The sequence below is a fragment of the Sceloporus undulatus genome, chromosome 6 (genome assembly GCF_019175285.1).
Source record: "Sceloporus undulatus isolate JIND9_A2432 ecotype Alabama chromosome 6, SceUnd_v1.1, whole genome shotgun sequence".
NCBI lineage: Eukaryota > Metazoa > Chordata > Lepidosauria > Squamata > Phrynosomatidae > Sceloporus > Sceloporus undulatus.
The window spans coordinates 6,862,898-6,886,549 of NC_056527.1; the positions used below are offsets into that span (position 1 = coordinate 6,862,898).

At 41.6% G+C, this 23,652-nt stretch overlaps 1 protein-coding gene across 3 annotated transcripts in view; it reads left to right on the forward strand.

The window, feature by feature from the left end:
• Positions 1–23,030, forward strand: part of CRHR2 (corticotropin releasing hormone receptor 2) — a 110,358-nt gene extending 87,328 nt beyond the window's left edge. For 2 of the 3 annotated variants that reach the window (XM_042472197.1, XM_042472200.1), the window contains 4 exons: positions 2,876–2,961; positions 5,850–5,985; positions 6,583–6,624; positions 20,730–23,030. In XM_042472197.1, the coding sequence (XP_042328131.1) occupies positions 2,876–2,961; positions 5,850–5,985; positions 6,583–6,624; positions 20,730–20,870 (405 nt within the window). In that variant the 3' untranslated portion in view covers positions 20,871–23,030. Of the gene's footprint in view, positions 1–2,875; positions 2,962–5,849; positions 5,986–6,582; positions 6,625–12,608; positions 12,974–20,729 lie in introns of those variants that run through there. The other variant, XM_042472198.1, reaches the window with a different exon arrangement.
• The last annotated feature ends 622 nt before the right edge of the window (positions 23,031–23,652 follow it).

Genomic DNA, 23,652 nt, shown 5'->3' on the forward strand with positions numbered 1-23,652 from the left:
CTGATGACACCCAAATATACTTCTCCATGTCTCGGTCATCAGCAATGACGGCAGATGGCATTTCTCCCATCAATCAATGTCTTGCAGCAGTAATGGACTGGATGAGGGGAAACAAGCTCAAGCTGAATCCAGACAAAATGGAAGTACTTACGGTAGGGGCCCCCAAACCAGGTATCGGGCTGCAACCGCCAGTCCTAGAGGGGTTCACGCTCCCCTCAAAGGACTGTGTTCGCAGCTTAGGGGTGCTTCTCGACTCGTCGCTTCAGATGAGGAATCAGGTGAATGCGACAGTCAGGAGTGCCTGTTATCAGCTCTGGCTGATACATCAGCTGCACCCTCTCCTGGAACGAGGTGACCTTGAAACTGTAGTACATGCGCTGATAACCTCAAGACTTGATTTTTGCAATGCACTCTACATGGGGCTACCTATGTGCCTAGTCCAGAAACTTCAACTGGTGCAGAATATGGCAGCCAGATTGATTACAGGAACAACTAGGAGTGACCATATTACACCTATATTAAAATCACTCCACTGGCTGCCTATTCGTTTCCAGGCACAGTACAAGGTGTTGGTCATTACCTTTAAAGCCCTCCATGGCTTGGGCCCAACCTACTTAAGGGACCGCCTCCTTCTGTACAATCCGCCCCGTACCCTCAGATCCTCTGGGAGGAATTTGTTGCAGTCCACAAAGACCAGATTGACGGCAACCTCCCAGAGGACTTTTTCCACCATGGAATGGCCTGCCAAACGAGATCCATCAAATTGCCAACCTTGAGAGCTTCAAGAAAGCTGTCAAGACGGATCTCTTCTGGCAGGCCTTCCCGGAATAGAACCAGGCCACGTAAAGATCCCCCCACAGATGTATATAAGTGAAGACTCTGCTCACCGTTATTCTATTATTGCATTATTGTTTTTAGATTTTATTGTCTGTAATTTTAATGAATAGAATTGTTTAATCCTTTTTTAAGGGGGGGTGGAAATTGTATATATTGTTGTATTTTTTAAAGGTTGTATGCCGCTTTGATGTGGTAACAAAAAGCGGGATATAAATTAAAGTTTTATTTATTATTATTATTCATTATTTGCTTGAAGAGGATGAAATGTTCATTCTGTTACATACTCCATTGGATCTTGTGATTTGCACATTGTGCTTTGTCCACAGAAGTAACTGATCCCCTGCCAGAAACGGGATCAGTTAGCAACTATTAAGCTGTATTCTTCAGTTCCTGCTTTTGATGATATTAGTGCTCCAACTGGAACAACTGGTCCACCCAATGGTCATTCTATTAAACCAAAAATTCAGAACCTTTCTGGTTGTGGTGAGGGTGTCCTGAAACCTCTCCAGGACACACCACCAGGGTCTGCATGGCCATTGTCAAGGTTTCTACCCAAATTTGGTGGCAATTGTGACACCTCTCCATGGGAAAGTGGCAGAGTGTTCTCCTGCATCATAGAGCCCTGCTCAATACAGGACAAAGAGTCTTCTTTCAGAAGGGAAAGAAAGGCCAAAGAGAAGGGTTACTGTACCATCATTGCCAAGGACAATTCCACTAGTGATAGCAGCTAAATAGAGTATGTGGGAGCACAACGATTCTGGGGGCCATATATAGCCCATCGGTCTCATGTTGTCCACACCAAAGCTTGGGAAAGTCACGTTCTTGGATGACAATCCTCCAACTGGTGCAGCCTGTGACATTAATGCAAACTGGCTCTCATGACATAGGAGGAGGGGAGATGGTCTTCATAAGACATAACCAGGGGTAGCCATGTTGGTTCTACAGCAAAGTACAATAACATCCAAAATCCACAAAACAGATATATCTTTATTGGAACAACCAAAATGCACAAAATACATCATGCAAGCCTTTTAAGATCCACTGGTGGCTTCATAAGGCAAAGGTGTTAAAAATCATATAGGAGAATGAAAGAAAAAAGTTCCAGTGTTGGAGTCACAGGGCTACATTTTGTCAACATGTTGTTATTATTGCTCTCAGTTAAGATGATATGGAGGGATATCCATGTAGATGGAAGCCATTCCTCCCTTTTGGCTATGTGGACTTTCCTGGACTTTATGACTCACTGTCTCCCTATGCTTGTGCATTTGGTTTCATGTGCAATTTCACCTTTGATAGTGCATTCCAGGGCCCTTTTCACACTAAACATTTATGGCACTGTGGTTCCATTTTAACTGGATGCTGTGGAATCCTGGGGTTTGTAGTGTAAGGAGGCACTAGAGCTCTCTGGCTGAGAATTTCAAATACTGTGCTCCTCCCTAAACTGCAAATTCCAGGATCCCATAGGAAGGGCTCATACCAAATTCAGTGATACAAAGTTGCCATCCAGCACAAGGGCTACACACCACAATTAGTGTGTAACTCTGCATGTGAAGATTCACACTATACAACCCTAGTGTGGGATCTAAATAAAAAAATGTGTGTGTGTGTGTGTGTGTGTGTAGTTGGAAAGAACAGTGTGTAAATGTACAGTCTTCATTTCTTACAAACTGAAAACATTTCTGAGAGTGCTACTAAAGCCAAATACAATTGCTTTGGGGGACAGGCAGTTGATGAGACCTGATTTCAGATCATTTTCTTCCCTTAATACTTTCTTGGCTCAAAACTGATAGGAGCGGGACTTCATTTTGTCAGAACATTTTGCTCCTAAATTGAAACCCATCATATAAGTGGAGGAAAATGGAATATTTAAGGAATTGATCTCCAGGAAAGAGATTGATCTAATTCCATTTCCTTGCTGTTATTTCAACTTGCAGAAGAGAGATTCTTGTTGGGTTGCACACATTTTGATTGCTTTGCGGTGTGTTCTATGTGTTTTTCTTGACTGCTTCCCTTTTTCTCTTTCCTTTTCCTCTGGCAGATAAATTTTGTATTTCTGTTTAACATAGTTAGGATCTTAATGACAAAACTAAGAGCCTCAACCACTTCAGAAACAATACAGTACAGGTAGGTTGGGAAACTATTTATGCTTATACTTGTCAGCATGTTTCTATAATACCTTTTTCCATTTTTTAAAATCCAGCACTGAGAAGACTGTGCAGAAAACATCAAAGGGCAATATCACCACCCTTCATTTGCTATTTCCCACATAGTATCCCAGAACATTCCCAGATTTTCAGAAGGCATGTGGAATTGCAGAGAGAATGTGAGAGTAGGAGGAGAAGGAGAGATGGAAAAGTCTTATTAAATGAGCCATGTATGGTTTGAAGACGAGAGGGGAAAATTCAAGCTGTTAACCTCCCTCCATAATCCCACATGCAACAGAAACTGATGAAAGAAGTGTATTACTTCTATCTCAGCCACACCGAACAGGACCCAATAGAAGAGATTGAATCTGGGAATGGGAAGCTTTTAATTCCATGGTGCTTTGTTGATGAACAGTGTACAAGACAATTCTATTACATTTGTATAACTTGGGGGGGGGGGGTCTGGAAAATGTGGGAGGGAAACACTGGAAATATTGGGATACTACATGTGGCAATAATGTTACATGGATCCTATTATTTTTTAATTTCATTTTTATCCCATCTTTCCTCTTGTCTTTCCTTATTAACTAACCTACATTCAATCTCCTTTAGCCTGTTAAATTTTAATGACTGATTTCCCCATTTTTCCTGCAGAAATCTTCCACATGTGAGATAGCACAAAGAGTTTCTTGGGCTGCATCCACACTACAAAAATAATCTAGTTTGACACCATTTTAACTGCTATGGCTGAATGCTTGGGAACTGCAGTTTTGTGAGACATTTAGCCTTCTCTGTCTGAGAACTCGGTTGCCACAGCAAACTACAGGTCCATTGCATTCAGCCATGGCAGTCAAAGTGGTATTAACCTGGATTATTTCTGCAGTGTGAATGCAGCCTTGGATCCGCAAGGATGTGAATCTCCAAGTCCCAGCCCAACACTCTAACCAATTCAATGCACAGGCTTTGTTTGAGACGGAGTGTACAAATGAGAAAAGAGAGAGAATTAAAGTCTAGAGTAATAAGTAATATCACACCCCAAGGTTGTGCACGCTAGAAAATGAAAGGAGCTGTTGGCTATTAGCTGCAGATTCACCAAACCACACTGTCTAGCAATGAAATGTCTCTGTCCTTTCGTCCCCCGCACATTTTGAGCCTTCATTAGCTTGACAAACCTCAGTCCTGCTTGCTAAACATATCTATTTTACCATTTCCTCACCTTGCAATTATGAAAGTCAGTCGGATGTCATGGTTTGATTTCACCAGCAGCCCAGGAAAGATTATTACTATGATAAAGAAAACTAAAACACAGACTTGTTATGATTGGGATCATTCTGCAAAATGTCACCTGCAAATGTTAGTGTTCCATCTAATGCTACCCTCCTTTTAATTATAACTCTGACACTTTGTCTGCCACAGTTTGGAACAGACTAAGAATATTTCCTAACAATGACATGTGCATTTGCTTAGTGCAATGCAACAGTGAGGGACCTCAGGCCCTGAAGCTAAATTCATCACCCCAGAGGTTCCAGACCATGGTCCCTCCCTCAACCACCATCATTTTGCAGGGTTTCCTGATCCTAAAAGGTTGAAAGACTTGTAATTATTGACAGTAACAGTTTTAAGCTAAGTGGAATAACATCCAAAATCCACAAAATGGTGATTCCTTTTTATCCGGCCAATCAAAATGCACAAAATATATGATGCAAGCTTTTGAATCTCCACTGGTTTCTTCATCAGGCAAAGTTGTTAAAGAATCTTGCAGGAGGAAAAATAATGACAGTTAGTCACAGGCCTACATTTTGTCAAGCTGTTGTGTTGTTCTGTGGAGGAATATCTACCCATGCAGATCCCTCCTTCTTCTGGCCATGCGTCACTGGGCATAAAGTATTCCAACGTCCAGGAGATAAAATTTGAATTCCGTGAGCTATTATTTGAATTATGTTGAATTCTATTTGAATTCCATTTGCTATATGGCCAACACAGTTACCCCTGTATATGTTTTAAGCTAACGTATGCTAGTATATTAGGCCATACCCTTTTGCCTATGACTTCTTCTGCCACTGGAATGTGGTCTGCAAAAACCTCTCTGAAACCGAACTTGGCCCTCATGCCTTCCAGATCCCCATCATATTATTGCTGGACAACATCCTACATTCCAGATATTGGCTGCATCTATACTGTGGAATTAATGCAGTTTGACACCACTTTAACTGTCATGGCTCAACACTATGCAATTCTGGGATTTGCAGTTTGGTGAGATATCTAGCCTTCTCTGTCAAAGAGTTCTGGTGCCACAACAAACTACTAATCCCAAGATCCCATGGGATGGGTCCATGACAATTAAACAACAAGAGGTCTGTTCTGCTGGAGATCAGGGTGCATCAGAATGATGTTTCCAGCTGGAAGAGCTGCAAAAGAAGTCCTGCTTCTGATTGTTACAACACAAATCACAGGTGGGGGTGGGCTGGAAATGTCATCCCACTGTTCCCCAATCACTGGTAGAATAGACCTCTGTCAATCAAGAGGTCTGTCACTACAAGAGTTGTGTAGCTCCCTTAGTGAATACTTCCACATGCTGAGGTTTATGCTACAACAAAATAGGATCTTGACAGTAGGATCCCTCAGATAGCATGGCCACTGGCCATTCTGGTTGGTGGCTTCTGGGATTTGTAATTCAAAAATACAACTTTTCAAAGCTATGGCCCAGAGCAGTCACATTGAAATGAGTCTAATTAGATCTTTCAATGTAGTCTCCGTAATATTGTGTGGAAGATCAGACTCTGGTTTCTTTGTTTGCATAGTGACAAGCCATGCCTCAGGAGTACTTGTCCTTCACTGCCCTGTTCTCCTTCCATCTTTCCTTAACAGGAAGGCTGTGAAAGCAACCTTAGTTCTTCTGCCTCTTCTGGGGATAACCTACATGCTCTTCTTCGTCAATCCTGGAGAAGATGATATTTCCCAGATATTTTTCATCTACTTCAATTCCTTCTTGCAGTCTTTTCAGGTAGGAAATAACAAAGCAATGTATGAAATGTGTGTGGTTTCCTAAAGTATAGGAGACCCTGAGCTAGATCAAGGCTTGACAAGGGTGCAACATCACCAGCACTGCATGCACTGACAATCCACTTGATGGACAAGGAATGGCCAAGGTGATGGGAGTTGTAGTCCAAGATAACTGGATACAGTCTTGTTTGGGGTTAATTGTGGGTATTATCTCATGTAATATAGCGACGCTACTCCTAGGCAACTGCAATCTGGGTCCCAGCTATGTTAAGCCGGCCACTTTGCAAAAACAGCAAGCTCCTGTTTTTGCAAAGCAGCCGGCTGAGTGCAGCTGGGACCCGGGTTGCAGTCACCTGGTGGCAGTGGTGGCAATTTTACATGCGATAATATCCGTGGTTAACCCAAAAACCAACTATATCCCATCGGGGATCAGTCACTTTATTTAGAGTGTGATAAACCCCTAACAGTAGAGTTCAGACCATGATGCTTGCATTCAAAAAATTTCCATAGGATATGATATGATGATGATATTTTCATCATTCTCTTGAGGGAGAAAAAAATGACACCATGCTTCCCCCCTCCTTTTTTCTCTTTCTAGGGTTTTTTTGTGTCTGTGTTTTACTGCTTCTTAAACGGAGAGGTAAGTTGCATTGCCGCTCCATGTCTGACTGTGCAGTCAATGAGCCAAAAATAAATGGGTTTTTAGTGAAAACAAAAGAGCTGCATTTCCTAAAATCATCAGTGCTGTCGATATGTCTTTATCCTTCTTTGCCTCAGTCTTCTCAGAAAAGGCAAAGGGTGCTCAACCTGAGGATAATGGAACAGAGGACAGAATAGGGGAATTTCAGCACAGAATAAGTAAAGAGATAGTAGAGGAACACCTTGTTAATCTAAATGAATTTAAGTCTCCGGGACCAGATGAACTCCATCCAAGGGTATTAAAAGAACTGGCAAATGTAATATCGGAGCCATTGGCAATAATCTTTCAAAACTCCTGCAAAACAGGAGAGATCCCAGCAGACTGGAGGAGGGCAAACGTTGTCCCCATCTTCAAAAAGGGGGAAAAAGAGGATCCCAACAATTATCGTCCAGTTAGTCTGACATCAATCCCAGGAAAGATTCTGGAGCAGATCATTAAACAGAGAGTCTGTGAACATCTAGAAGGCAATGCCATAATCACAAAAAGTCAACATGGGTTTCAGAGAAACAAGTCATGCCAGACAAACCTAATCTCTTTCTTTGATAAAATTACCAGCTTGGTAGATGAAGGAAATGCTGTGGATATAGTATATCCTGATTTCACTAAGGCCTTTGACAAAGTTCCCCATGACATTCTTGCAAAAAAGCTAGTAAAATGTGGGCTAGACAAGGCAACTGTTAAGTGGATTTGTAACTGGTTGACCGAACGAACCCAAAGGGTGCTCAACAGTGGCACCTTTTCATCCTGGAGAGAAGTGACCAGTGGGGTCGCACAGGGCTCTGTCCTGGGCCCAGTGCTATTCAACATCTTTATCAATGACCTGGATGACAGAATTGGGAGCATACTTATCAAATTTGGAGATGACACCAAATTAGGAGGAATAGCTAATATCCCAGAGGACAGGATCAAGATTCAAAATGACCTGAATAGACTAGAAAGCTGGGCCAAAGCTAACAAAATGAAATTCAACACAGAGAAATGTAAGGTATTACACTTAGGGCGGAAAAATAAAATGCACAGATATAGGATGGGTGACACCTGGCTGAATGAAACTACGTGTGAAAGGGATCTAGGAGTCCAAGTAGACCACAAGTTGAACATGAGTGAACAGTGTGATGCGGCAGCTAAAAAGGCCAATGCTATTTTAGGCTGCATCAATAGAAGTATAGTGTCTAGATCAAGGGAAGTAATAGTGCCACTGTATTCTGCTTTGGTCAGGCCCCACCTAGAATATTGTGTCCAGTTCTGGGCACCACAATTCAGAAAGGACATTGAGAAACTGGAGCGTGTCCAAAGGAGGGCGACAAAAATGGTGAAGGGTCTGGAAACTATGCCCTATGAGGAACGACTTAGGGAGCTGGGGATGTTTAGCCTGGAGAAAAGAGAGTTAAGAGGTGATATGACCGCCCTGTTTAAATATTTGAAAGGATGTCATATTGAAGAGGGAGCAAGCTTGTTTTCTGCTGCTCCAGAGAACAGGACCCGGAACAATGGATGCAAGCTACAGGAAAAGAGATTCCACCTGAACATTAGGAGGAACTTCCTGACAGTAAGGGCTGTTCGACAGTGGAATGCACTCCTTCCTCGGAGGGTGATAGAGTCTCCTTCCTTGGAGGTCTTTAAACAGAGGCTGGATGGCCATCTGTCAGGGATGCTTTGATTTGGATTTCCTGCATGGCAGGGGGTTGGACTGGATGGCCCTAGTGGTCTCTTCCAACTCTACGATTCTATGATTCTATGATTCTATGATCCTCCCAATTGTCTTAGAAGGAGATATTTCCATTTTACATAAAGGAGACCAATGTGTAGTCATAAGGTACTTTCATCACGCCATCAGTCATAGTCCAAAGTTCAAATGCTACAGTAGTTCCAGCAAGACTAGGCCCATTATATCAAAGGGATTAAAATAAGTGTTAAAATGGTAAAGTGTTGCTTTACCAAGTTCCCATTGAGTCAGTGAGTGTTCTCCATGTGAGACTAAGAATTGGATTACTACAACTACAAGGTCATTCTATTTTAGATTTATTTTCTCCCAGATACTCCATGAGAGAGATATTAACCATGGTTTTACATCCCACTTGAGGAATGCAATGCTTTGTGAGTTACCCCCTCCACCCATGCAAGTAGGGATGTCATTCTTCACTAAATTATTTCTCAAAGGGAGCAGTGAGTAATTTTAGCCATTTACTTCCCACTGTGTAGTAGTTTTTGAAACCTATTATTATTATGGAATAAGTTCAGGACTTATTCCATGCAAAATTTGCATGCAGTTGTTTTACAAAGCAAATGGCAGTTTCTGCAGAGTGGCCAGCATTTTCTGCACACACACACAAAATACTTCTGCATAGATATATTATTTTCTGTGCAGAAGATCCCATTTTTGTTTTTGTTTTTATGCCAGTCACCCACATGTGAATTTAGCACAGAATAAATTCACAATTACAGCATCTTCTGCTCAGGAAACTGCTTTGTGTGCAAATATTGTTTTCCTCGCAGAAAATGTTTTCTGGGCAAAACCACCATTTGAAATTTGTGCACAGTAAGTCTCAAACTGTAAAGATTCTTTTCATCAAGGTTTCTCGACATTTGAAAAATGTGTTTCCCAGTATGTGTGTATGTGTTTGTGTGTGTGTGTGTGTGTGTTAAATGAGTTTTTCAACTTTTAAAAAAGATTCTCAAATATTCTTTCCATCCCTATATGCATGGCATCCTCTGAGTTGTGGTGTGTCCCTGATGGCAACACACACACACCCTGGGCAGTGCCTGGCTGCAGTTCTGTAGCTGGAACAAAAGAACAGATTCCCCTGTAAGTGGTGTCCTGGCTATAGCCATGCTTTCACCTGGCAGCAGAACTGCCACTGGATGATGTTTGAGTGCTCCCTGACTTCCCCCAAACAGTGAGTTGTCATGGGGCACATACCAGCATTGAGAAGCTGCTTTGAGCACTGTTAGAGGCATTGCAGAAGGATATACTGAATGCCACCTTCCACAACAACCTCAGAGTTAGATATGCAGATACAGCTTTTGGTTATGCCTGTTTATGTCCAATTTTCATAGGGGAGATTATCAAATGCTGAAAGTGATGGGTGCAAAGTGGGACACTCCCAGCACAATTGTGCGATTTGGGTGAGAATATCAGATGATGTTACACAATGCCACCATTATCTTCTCCTTGTCCTGTTCATGGGGAGGAATTCTCCCTTCATCTGATGTTCTTGCCCCCAACCACACAATTGTGATGGGAGCGTCCCCCTTGCTCCCATCACTTTCAGGCATCTCATAATTTTCTAAGGTGCACAATAAGTCTCAATCCACTTCAGAGGAATTGTTCGTAAGTGCATCTTGTATTGCTTCTATGAAGCACAAGGCAACATACTAGGAATTCTTCATGCCATCTTCACCACATCTCTCTCTAGAGTTTGCTGTGCCAGCTTTTAGAGGTGTAAATAATCCAGCAAAATGCCACAAAACCTCATCTACCCCCCAAAGATATTTATAGTGTATCACTAAATAGGTAATTGTGATTGTGCCAATACACGCCCTGAAACAAACACCCCCATCAGAAAGGGGGACCTTTTTGCCATGATTTCCTGGGCAACATCAGAACCAAGTTTGTTGCTGTCTACTGTATGGAAACAACCCAATGGCTTGAGTCCTATGGGTGTCATACACTTATGTAAATTCTTTTATATGTGTGGTTGCCTTTTAAAGGCCCTTTTGTGACTGATGCATTCAGTTCTAGGATGAGAAAGTAGAATTCCACAAACCTAATAATTTCACATGCAGTTGCATATTCCTGGACAGTGTGTTACTATTTTTCAGTGTCTTTGATGTACAACTTCATTCACTGAGATTGCAGGAACAGGTAATCTGCATTCCCCATTGCACAGTGGAATAATAAGTAGGCATAGGCATGGTTGCACAACTGGTTACAAAATGGTATTCTGCAGAAGGATGCTGTAGCATGACCTCTATATAGTTACATGGGTGTAGATTTGAATTAAAGAAGCACAATGCAGGATCTCAATGCATGTTTCATGGGGAACTTGAATTAAGACTCCACCCAGAGCTTCCCAGCCCTGATTATGCCACTTACAGTGGAGAATTTTGTAATGTTTTTCCATCAGGAATACGGCAGGGGAAAATGATTTCGTGAGAGGCAATTCCTCTTAATACCACTTGAAAGCCATTTTCATGTATCCCACCCACCCAGGTTGGCCCCACTCCCCATTTTCCCATTACAGACTGTTTTATTTTTCACTTCTCTTCTTTTCAGCCTCTGACGCTCTGGAGAGAAGTCCCCTGTCTTCCATCTCCAAACCACTCATTATGCTCTCAGCACTTCTACTCAGTGCGGCCATCATAATTTTTTCTTCCTATTCGGATTCCCTAATAACTGCACTGTTCATTTCTGCAGCTCTTGTATTTTTGTTCCACCTTCTTTTGTGAGTTGACCTGACCAGCACAGAATATCACATCCCAGGAGTTCATACTATGGCACTGATTATACTAATTTTCATTCTCATTTAACTTCTCATTCTGTTTGTGCATTTCCCAGCTTTCCTCCTGCCAATTCATGTAATGTTGAGATCTTCAGGAAGTTGTTTGTAATGACCCTGCAGCATAGCACTTGCAATTACAGTTGTGTTTTTTGAAATTTACAAATGGGGATGGGGAAGCTGATGACTCTACTGCCGTGGGGGCGATACATCTATTCTTGCTTTTACCATTCCTATTCCCACTGCTGTTTCACCTTCTTCTGGCCCCAAACCATTAAAGGGCTAGAATTTCCCACTGGGAGAGCTCCATTAAAACTCTTCAGGAGAAGCAGCAGTAAAATTAGGAGTAAATTCTACAATGTCATATCCACCGGCCAACCCTGAATAAGGAGACAACTCGTTTGTATATCACTTTCCCATATTCATCAGCAGGTATGTGGAGCATGCTCAAATTTTTTCTTGTCCCCAGTGATACAGGCAGCCCTTATATTTTTCACATTTGTGATTTTTTTTGTATGTGAAAAATTCATTTGCACACACACACCTAAACCCCTTTGTAAAGCACCTTTGATGAGGGATGAATTGCATCAAAAAGTATAGGATGTAAGAAGTGCTTAACCCTTCCTTATGTTGCTTTCTTTCCTTCTGACATGTTCCTCTTCAGTTGTTTTTAGTCACTGATTTTGTGGTACATGTATGTGTTATCGAGTTGTTTCCAACCTATGGCAACCCAAAGGTGAACCTATCACCAGGTTTTCGTGACAAGATTTGTTCAAAGAGGATTTGTTTTTGCTTTCTCCTGAGGCTGAGAGTGTGGACCTTATTGTACAGGGGCTCCAGGCACGGGATGAGAACGGAATGAAAGGGGCCGGGAACGAATGGGGGACACATTTTGCTGCTCAGAGAAGTCCCAGAACAGTTCTCAAAAATCGCCTCCTCTGGGACAGATTGAGAATGGAAGGAAAGGGAACGGAACAGAACGGGGACTTCTACGTGCAGTAAAATGTGTCCCCCACTCGTTCCCTTCCTTTCCCGGCTCCTTTTGGACCGTTCTTGTCTTGTGCCTGGTGCCTGTGCGGTAAGGTCCTCTGACTTGCCCAGGGTGCTGTTAAGTCTGCCTTCTTCTTGTTTCTTCCATGTTGATTGACAGCTGTCAAATCTATCAAGTCAAATGATGGTTCAGCCATCGTTCTTCACCTTCTCCACTCATCCACTCACCTTTCAATTCAAGCAGGCTTCCCAGTTTCTCTTTTAACATTTTTCAGACACAACATGGCCACATTTGTAAGTTCATACACTGAGCCTTCTCCTTATGTTTCTACATAAGTCTTTCAAGCAGTTGCTTGGAGCATTTGGAGAGGGGAGTGCAGATATAGAAATTGCTATCATGTTTTTTGTTTTGTTTTGTTTATCTTTTTGTTATAGAGTGATATTTACAGCTTAACCCTGTGCAATGAAGGGCAAATTTTCTACCAAACCTGGTGAGGATGCTTCCATATCAGCCCAACACATTTCACCTCTCTTTTTGGACCTGTAAAATGGACTATGAGAATGATTATTGGGTAAAATGTGGAATTTAAAGTTAGTTGGTTGGCATCTTTTATTTCATTGACAGATTCATAACTGAGATTTACAGATCCATAACTCTTTCATAATAAGTCATACTACATACTTTTGCCATGGCACCATCCCACACAAACCTCTCTTAACAGCCAGCAGCTACATTCAGCTGCATTCAGTGATGGAGGTGTGTTCAGCTGTGCCAAAACCAACAAAATGAATTTCAACAGGGAGAAATGTAAGGTACAGTGGGCCCTTGCGTTACGCGGGGATCCGTTCCAGACCTCCCCCCCGCGTAAAGCAAAAAAAGCATAAGCTTGAGCCCCATTATATCCAATGGGGCTCATGCTTGTTGCGCGGCCACGTGCACCATTCACGCATCCCATAGGATATAATTGGGCTCATATTCGCTGTGCGGCAATGCACGCGTGTGGGGCACTCACCCGTTTCCCAGGCAGCTTCAGCATATGCTGAAATATGCCTATAAGGAGCCTACGTATGGTGCGGGCTCACTTGGAGGGGCGATTAAATGCATAGATATAGGATGGGGGACACCTGGCTTGACAACAGTATATGTGAAAGGGATCTAGGAGTCCTAGTAGACCACAAGTTGAACAAGAGTCAACAGTGTGATGGAGCAGCTAAAAAACCCAATGCAATTCTAGGTTGCATTAATAGAAGTATAGCGTCTAGCTTGAGGGAAGCAATAGTGCCGTTCTATTCTGCTTTGGTCAAGCCTCACCAGGAATACTGTCTGGATACCACAGTTCAAAAAGGATGTTGACAAGCTGGAGACTGTCTGGAGGAGGACAACCAAAATGGTGAAGGGTCTGGAAACCTGCCATATGAAGAAAAGCTTAAGGAGCTGGGCATGTTTAGTCTGGAGAAGAGAAGTTTAAGAGGTGATGTGATAGTCCTGATTGAAAGGATGTCATATTGAGGATGAAGCAAGCTTGTTCTCTGCTGCTCCAGAGATTAGGACACAGAGACATGGATTCAAACTACCGGAAAAGAGAATTCACCTAAACTTTAAGAAGAACTTCCTGATGGTAAGAGCTGTTTGACAGTGGAAGACACTCCCTTGGAGATGTAGTGGAGCTTCCTTCTTTGGCGAATTTTGAACAGAGGCTGGATGGTCATATGTCAGGAGTGCTTTTATTGTGCTATAGGCACGTTACAGACCGCCCAGAAGGGGCAGTCTCACGCCGCTGCTGGTTGCTCCGTGAGGGAGCCGCAGCAGCCAAACCGCGTGGCTACCTCGCGGAGCAAAAAGAAGCCCCAAAATGGTGCTTCTTCTTCCGTCCCAGATGTGATGCCGCGAGGCGCTACTCGCACACTCGTGGCATCACATCCAGCGCGCGACATGCAGATGCTATGCATCCAGCATGTAAAGATGACGGCGCCCGTGTGTATAGGGCGCCGCCATCTTTACGCCCTCATCATGTGCTAGGGGTGAGGCCGGTATGGACGCTAGGTCCTCGGCCAACCCCTAGCACGTGACGGGGGCGCCGTAAAGGCCCGTGTGTAACGGGCCATAATTTCATTTTAACTGCTGTGGCAATATCCTATGGAATCCTGGGATCTGCAATTTAGGAAGGGGCATGAGAATTCTCAGCTAGAGTTCCAGTGCCTCACCAGACTACAAGCCCTGGGATTCCATAGGGTGCAACCATGGCACTTAAAGTGAAAGGGCATGTGGTAATCCTACATCCCACCGTGCATCCAGTTTCACTTTCGGTTCTGCAGTGTTGCCTTGCAACACTTGTCTAACAAAATCAGCCCGCAATCCCAAATGTGAAGATCTATCCTATTAAGCACTGATGAAGGGTGTCAGCTGCAGATCCTCCTCCCCCCCCCCCCCAATGTATCGGGAAATAGGGCAGTATGTGTCAGTGTTGAGGGGAATTCATCATATTCAACCACCCAGAAAAATGAGCACATAGATCACAGTTATTTCTGACCTTTCCCAGGCAGGCTAAATTGCTCACCTGGGTATGCATTAAAACTGGCAGCTGCTTTCCTAAGGGGAGAGAAGCAAGAGCCTTGACTCAGATATTGTTGAAGCAAGCTGACTTTCTTTTTCATTCTCTTTCTTTTTTTGGTCATAGCAGCAGTATGTTTCAACACAACTGTGTGGTGCCCATTAGTGAAATGTATTCTTTGTTGGCCAGCAATCTCCCTTGTGATCTTAAAAGCTAGAGAGCGATTTTAGGAAATACCTGCTGTTATCATGAGCACTATGCTGCAAGGGTTTTCCAAATCTTCTCCTCTGCTTTTTCTGGTAATCGTTCTTTCTTGCAGGTAAATTTTCCTGGTGATTGGGAATTAAGAGACACAAGGAGCAATTAGCTGTTGTCTTCCATCTGGTGTTCATCTCTGTTATTTCTCCCTCTTGGCAGCTAATCTTCCATCCTCTTCTCACACTCACCCCCAACTGATAGGAAAGCTTTACTGTGTGAGGAAAGATAGAAAGACAGTGGAGACAACTTACAGTAAGAATCAGCCAGAGCACCATCTTCTGGAGATAGATAATTAGATAGATAGATAGATAGATAGATAGATAGATAGATAGATAGATAGATAGATAGATAGCTAGATATTCTCCATTCCTCAAGCTGAACAAACAGGGGCAGGATGCCTTTAGCAAGGGTTATACCTTGACTCTGGAGACCAGGGTTCGTTTCTCCGCTCCAGCATAAAAACCAACTGATTGACCTTGGGCAAGTCACACACTCTTGGCCTCAGAGGATGTCATTTGCATCTGTTGCTCCATGTCCTAGTGTTTGGAGCAGCAGCCAGAAAACTAGTTTGCTCCATCTTCAGTATGACATGCCCTCAAATATTTCTTCCTAATGTCTAGGTGGAATCTCTTTACCTGCTGTTTGCATCTGCTTGCTCCATCCTTGATATGACATCTTTTCAAATATTTAAACATGACTGCCATGTCACCTCTTAACCTTCTCTTCTTCAGGCTAAAAAACATACCCAGCTACTGAAGCCACACCTCATAGGGCATGATTTCCAGATCTTTCACCATTTTGGTCACCCTCCTCTGGACATGCTCCAGCTTGTCAACATCCATCTTGAATCATGGTGCCCAGAATTGAACACAGTCTTCCAGGAGAGGTCAGACCAAAGCAGAGTAGAATGGTACTATTACTTCCTTCAATCTACATTCTATACTCCTATTGATGCAGCCTAGAATTGCATTGGCTTTCTTAGCTGCTGCATCACATTGCTCACTTCTTCTGTTGCACATTTTATTATGCATTTGGTTATGCAACATTGCCATTCAACACAAGGGTCACACAAATGAGTATTGTATATACTTATGTATAAGTCTAGAAATTTTAGTCAAAAAATTGACCCCAAAAAAACTGAATCGACTTATCCACAGGTCAATGTAAGTAGTGCACTTTAACTCTTTAACAGGTGCCATCCCCTGGTGAAAGACAATAGGGTAATATGTCCTAGAAGCATTGTTTCCCTCCCCAACTATCTCATCCATCCAGCCGACAGTGCGAGCACGAACCGTTATGCCTGCTGGAATTTTGCACATTCTTTGGTATTGTTTCCCTTTGCTTCATCCTTAGAACCTTTGTTACATGCCCCAAAGTTTTATCCTTGACTTATCCACAGGTCATATCAAAATCCATAATTTTAGCCCCAAAACCTGCCCTCGATTTATGCATGAGGTTGACTTATAGTTAAGTATATACGGTAAGTCATAAATCCACAGGTGGAGATTGAAAGTACACAGCCTCAATGGAAGATCTTGGCTTACTGATGTAGGAAGCCCTGCAAAGAATGCACTTGTCTTCATTAGTAGGCTTGAGATGTCAGTTCCAGCAGTCCTGAATTTCCAAGCCCCAGTTCACTAAAGAGTAGAAGAAAACTAAATGGTGGCTCAGTCATAAAGACCGTCTGGTTATGTATGTGTGCATTGCGTTGCCAGCCTTGAAAAATCTATTTCTGAATGGCATGCCGTGCAACTGAGAGATGGTTTAAGGAGCACTAAGCCCCTATATGCTTCATTGTGTGCTGGATTCTATTATGAATTTAACAACCCAGAAACATGCTTATTATAATAGACCATTATGAATCACTCTTTCAAAGGTGAGCCATCTACTTTGCCTATACGCTACTGCTGAAAGGAGGCTTTTCAGTGTCCTCTGGGATGGAAGGATACAGGCAGTTAAGAAAACCTGTAAAAAACAACAACAGCATAGCTTGAATATGCAAGAGCCAGCAATAGGGCATTTGCAAAATACAGTTCAAGGTGGCAGGGGAAACATCCTCTTCTGAACAGACACAGCTCCACTACACCTGGAAAGCTGGTGTCTCTATATTGGTCAAATACAGGAATTGGTTCATAAACTGTGGTGCCCACACCCTCGAGGTATGAGTGAAATTTTAGGGGTGCAACAAAGATATGTGTGTGAATCTAGATTCAGTTCTTTTTTTGGTCAAGACAAAATCCTGAATCTATAGGCAGGTCTGCATTTTGACAAAAACACAAATGAGATGCAAGAGCAAAGAAGTCGTTGAATTTTATGTTCACAATTGGGATTTTTATTGTTTACAATTTTTTCTGAATAATTAGAATCTAATTGCTGAATTTAGATTTTCATTTTGTGCACTAAGCTAAAAGAGTATTTAAAAAAAGTTCAGTTTGTTCACCCACAATATTGTATGTGGTTCAGTCAGAAATAAGACTTCTTCATCTTCAAATGTGATACTGCTTTTGTAGGGGGTGCAAACATTAATCCAACATTTCCTAGCAGTGTGAGGCACAGAAAAGGTTGGAAACCACTGGTCTAGAAAGTGTGGTACCTATGTCTCCCCTATGGCCCCATGGATGTGGAAACCTCAAGGAAGAAGCTGTAAGTTTGAACGAGAGAATAAAAAGAGAGAGCTAGAGAGAAAAGACACCATCTTACTTAGCAGAAAAACACATTTTACTAGCAGGAAACATCACAGACTTGGAGCAGTTTCTAAGGAAGGTCAAAGACGAAAGTGCAAAGAAGGTTTAATGTTGAACATAAAGAAAACAAACAAAAAATATATTAGATTTTGATATAGAAAAGAAACATGGTAGAATTATTTTCCTTTTGATTACGGCGGCAAGACTAACGTTGGCTCGCAGGTGGAAAGAGGTGAATATACCAGAGATGAACGAATGGATTATAAAATTATACGAACTGGCAGAGATCGACAAATTATCACGCTTATTGAAAAATGAAAATATGGACGATTTTTATAGAGACTGGAAGGATGTCTTAAACTATCTACAGCAAGGAAGAGGAGAAGTGTTTGTAGAAGGTCTAAAAGACTAATTAATTAAATAAGTCAACTACAATTTCTGTTCAACTTGGAATAAGATATCTCTTATGACTTCTTTTAAAACAGTCTGTATATTTACATAATAATTTATCTTTAAACTGCCCACAACATAGTAGGATTGGGGTTGTTTTTAGAAATATAACAATGGATAAGTAGCTTACATTCTTTACTTTTCTTTATATACTTTGTGGTCAATAATAAGGAAACAAAGGAAATATGGAGATAAACTCTCATGCACGGAGTAGGAAGAATTGTTTAGTCTTAGTTTGTTATTGTTATTGTCATGTTTTAGACCTATGTTTAGATACAACAATAATAGAGTAATATTGTAGTAAATAGATACTTTTTTAGATAATGTATTGTGTAGTTTGTAATTTCATAGTTTTTTTTTCCAATTAATATTTGGACATATTAAGAAAAATAACAAAGAAAGAAGTACGACAATAATACTCATATATAAGATGTGACTACGGAAAGTAACTGTACTTCAAGGAAAATATTCTCTCAATTTCTTTTGTTTTTATGTGTATGTGTATGTCGATGTATATGTGTTTTGTGATTGAATATCAATAAAAAAAAATTTAAAAAAATTAAAAAAAATTCCCATCTTTTTGATAGGGATGAAATGCAAATTCTAAAACATTGTTTTTAAAAATGGGCTTCTTGAAGAAACCCAGACAAGGAGCAATAACCTTTGCAGTTTGGGACTTACTTTGTACAAAAAAAATATACATGAGATTTTCAGTGTGTGTGTGTGCACGCATGTGTGCATATTGTACGCTCATGTGTGCACATATGTGTGTGTTGCAAAACAAATATTTCTTGGGTGGAAAACTGCATTTTCTACTCAGAAAATAATAATAATGTTGCTTTCTGCACAAACAAAATGTACATTTCTTTTTGAACAGAACAAATGCTTAACTTTGAATAGCCTTCACAAACTACATAGGGTTCATCCACTTTCTCCCAGCGAGGAGACAAATGGCAAAATTACTCCTTCTTGGAATTGATGCTGGTTCTGGCAGTTTAAGGAAGAGCATACGTTTTTTTTCTTGAGAGACTTAATGGGAGGGAGGCAAGTCTTTGGAGAGCTCAGAACTAATAGGATTTAAAAATGGCTTAGCCTTGGCTGGCTTGTGCTACAAAGAACAAGAGGGGGAAATCATACAGATTTTGGAATCTGCAGCAAAATCTGGTGTGTAATGGTTCTGTTTATAAGGCCTTCCAAACAGATAGCCCCTTTCTATCCTTGTCTTCCTTTTCTTTTTTTTTATCCTATTACCCTCTGCACAAGCAGCCTTCACTAAAGATGCGCCAACATTATACTTCTTTTTTATGTGTCCATTCCTGCCCTACATCCCCCTTTAGGTTCCCCTCCCAAGATATTCTTTTCATATTTCTGCAAGCTTTGGGTTTTCCTCAGGCCTATATGTACCCCCTTCTTGCGCCAGGCTCATGGTATTTTGGCATTGTAAGTCTTAGGACTCAGAGAGAATGAGTGTGTGAGTCTATGGGTGGGCCCTTGGTATCTGTTAGGGTTTAGTTCCACAAATTATTGTGAATACCAAAATCCATGGATGTTCAAATCCAATTATATACAAATCTGTAATAAAATTGCAAAATCAAGGTTTGCTTTTGGGAATATTCTTGTGGAATATTTGCAAGCCGTGGATGGTTTAATCCATACTTGGAGCCTTCTACGACCACATGGACTGCCCAAAATACCCAAATCTGCCCCCAGTATAGCCAGATGCTTGCTTCTGGTTTTGAAAATCCAGTATTTTGGGATGGTGATGTCACTTGTTTCCCAGCCCTGGAACTCACCTTAAAAAATCAGAGCAGATGTAGATAGAAAGTCACACCACTACAAATATAGAAAAGTTAAAACAAATTAACGTATAAATATAGCCAGCCCTCTGTATCCATGGAGTCTGCATCCACAGAGTCAACCAAGCATGGTTCAAATATATTCACATACAGAAAAGTTCCAAAAAGCAAGCTTTTATTTTGCCATTTTATATAAGGGACACCATTTTACTACACCATTGTATATAATGGGATTTGAGAATCAGTGGATTTTGGTATCCACAGGGAGCCCTGAAACCAGACCCCAGTGGATACCCTGATCCCACTGTAGAATTAAAAGTAATTTATAAACATAGCCATTTTAAAGAACAAACCAAATTAATAAATGCATGCAACAGAGCACATTGTTAAAAGACCTTTTCCCACAAGCAGCCAGTTCCTGAAGGCCTGTTGAAACCAAAAAGTCACTGTCTCTGCCAGAAGGACACGATGGAGGATACTAATCTAGCTTTTCTAGGAAGGATGTTCCAGAGCCTGGGAGCAGCCACAAGAATATATGTTCCCACCAAATGTACCTGCCAAGATTGTTGAGACAAAGAGAAGAATATTTAACAGTGTGATAGAGTCCTACAACTTATCTAGAAGGTGAATTGCTCCTGGAGGCTTCTGAGAAAGACAATTCACCCTTCCCTTTTGTGATGAGGAGAGGACTCATGAGGTCCCAAGGACCCCACTTTCCTCACTTCTGGTGTCTATGAAGGCAATGAATTATTGCAGGTAGGAAAGCATGCCTGGGTCAACCGAATATTCATCTCTTGCCTCTTTTTCTCCAACCAGGTCCGTTCTGCGGCCAGGAAAAGATGGCACCGATGGCAGGACCACCATTCCTTGCGAGTACGGGTCGCCCGGGCTATGTCGATCCCCACTTCGCCAACAAGGATTAGCTTTCACAGTATAAAACAGACTGCAGCTGTGTGAACAGGCCTATGCTTTCATCTGCTGCCTATGGAGTTCTGTTCTCTCTCCTCCTTTCTACTCCACTCTTTCTCTCCCTACAATCTATTTTCCTTTTTATTTTCCCCCTTTCCCCATTTTTAAACATTTGTCACCATGAGACACTTCTTATGTGTTATTGTGGACACCTTCCTGTTTGGACACGATGCTGCTTTTTGTGATAGGCAACCAAAGAAGAAGAAGAAAAATGTGGAAGGAGTAAAATTAAGGAAGAATCAACAAGAAATCTTCTCGTGTTCCCAGGATATTAACCACGTTGCCAAAAACAGTCATGAAACATGACTCTAGGAGTTGGAGTGAAGACTGTTTCTTCTTCATTTCTTCCCTTCTGGTTAAGGATTCTGGTTGGGCCATTTTAGCAAACTTCCCCTGACGTGATTCAGAATATTTCAGAGTTATTTGTTCTGCTTTGGTTTCACTACAGAGTAAGGTTTTTCTCCTCAAGATTAAACACTTCATGGCCATCATCCCATTAGTGACTTTCATCCACCTTATGCTTGCATATGTATTCCTTTCTTCATTGCAGAGGTTGCTATTTCTTTCCTCTCTCTCCCCAACATCCAAAGACCCCCCTCCAAGACTCATGATTGTACTGCAATAATGTCCCCTACTATGACCATTCCATTGATGGTGGGCAGTGGAAGAGACTGGAGAACCATCTGGCTGTGTCCCTGTAACCAAGCGCAGAGCAATGATATAATCCACTGAGCCCCCTGGAGGACTTAATAGAAGATCTTAACAGAAGATGTCTTTGGTCTTTGTCTGGCTATGGGACATAGCCAGATCCTTCTCTGATCACACCCCTTGCTCTCCACCAGCAACAGAATGGCCAATTGAATGGGAGTGGGGGCTAGTTGAGCACAACCATGAGTCCCGGTGAGCAGGGAGCCCTATTGGAATTCTACATGTTCATCTTTATGCTATATGTGACCATGTAGGGTCTGAGCCCATATCTGTTCCTTGGCACTATTCAAGCACTAGTTTTGATCCACTTTTCTCTGTTCTAAACTGACAAGGCACACCTTCCTTTCATGGGAGTAGTATACTTCTGTTGAGTTTTCTGGTTGTCCATGAGAGATCCATTGGCTCCAGCCAGAGAACACAGCCTTCAGAAAACTAATGAGATCTTATGCACTTTTATTTAGAGGTAAATCTCAAAACAAACAAACAAAAAACAAAACAAAACACCAAGGTGTAAATCCTGTCAGTTGGTCCGAGGTTGAGTAGACTGTTTTAACCAGGGGTACCCAATCTTTTTGACTCGAGGAGCCCTACGAGGCCTATCCTAGTGGTGTTTAGGAGTTATATAAGAATATATTCTTATTCTTTAATTTAATTCAATTTTTATTTCTTTCAATCTTCCTGGAGTGGCCATGGAGCACCTGGGAAGTGCGCACAGAGCCCTAAGAGCACAGGTTGGGAACCCCTGCTTTAAACCAATAGTTAAACATATTGGTAAGTCCCATTGATTCAGTGGGTCTACTCTAATAGGAACTAACAGAATTCAGGCCAAAGGGATGTAGCATATATTTTTTGTGCAGGTAAAAAATACGCCCCATTTCCTCTGTAGTTGCCCACCCCTTCTCTGGCATAAAACCCCAGCAGAAGTCTGGCTGGAAGAATGCACTCATGGACCTTCTTTATTGTCCTCACCTTTGGATCAGGGAGCCCTTAGGATACAAATTTGCTTTCTGTGCAATGTGTTGATCCAGCTGAGAGACAAAGCTCTGAAACAGACCGTCTCAGTAGTATTTCTGTCTCCCCCAGATTATTGTTTCCTTTCTTTCTTCTTCACCACTGCTTTGCCAACCAGCTTTGAAAGGATGCTGAGCAGCTTTTTGGCTTTTACCTGGGAAGGCAACAACTGAGGGATCCCTCTACTTTCTCTTGCCAGAACCTCAAAAAACTTCTTTGTTTAGGGTTTAGGGTGGGTTTTTTTCTTTTTTAAAGGGAACCTTTGTACAAAAGAAAAATGATACTGAGACCATTGAGATGACGATGCAGCTGTAAGGCTCGCATCTGGATTATTGCATAATGCGGCAGACTATCTCTGGGGCTTTTTATGTGATGTTGAAATATAATGTAAATATTTTCAATAATAAACACTTCTGGTTTTGATTTCTATTGATTTAGAGAGCTTTGTTCTTCTTTACAGACCCTGGAAATGTTGTTTGCAGGGACTACAACTCCCAGATATGATGGCTAGGCATTCTGGGTAATATCATCCAAAAAGGAACCTTTCCAAGCTCCCATTAATAGAAAGGAGGTTGAAACAAACTCTATTTTATATTGTTGTTATTACTTATATTAAATATAAATTAATCATATTTACACTGCATGTGTCCAGAAACTCAAGAGGCTCTTGAGATCTGTACAGATATTTTATTCTGCACTCAAATCAGAGATTTAAAATGCTTAATATGAGACTATAATAGGTGGTAATGCCTGATGCAGAAAATATTTCTCAATGTTTACTTGATGTAAGCTTTGCTCAGCAAAGTCCCCTGCAATTTTAATTACAAGCTTCCTCTTTTTGCTTTCCACTCATATTTGCTTTCTGTTTGGTATGGCCATAGTATTGTTGTGTGGCCACTAACACATCATGGATCACAACAAAGTACAAAAGGGGGCATCTTCATACATAAAGTTATATATACGTGTGTAAAATCCAAGCCAATATCCTGTTTGCCAGTTGTGTGGTATAAAATTGTGTAGCTGCAGTAGAGTTGTGCTGGTTTGCCCCACT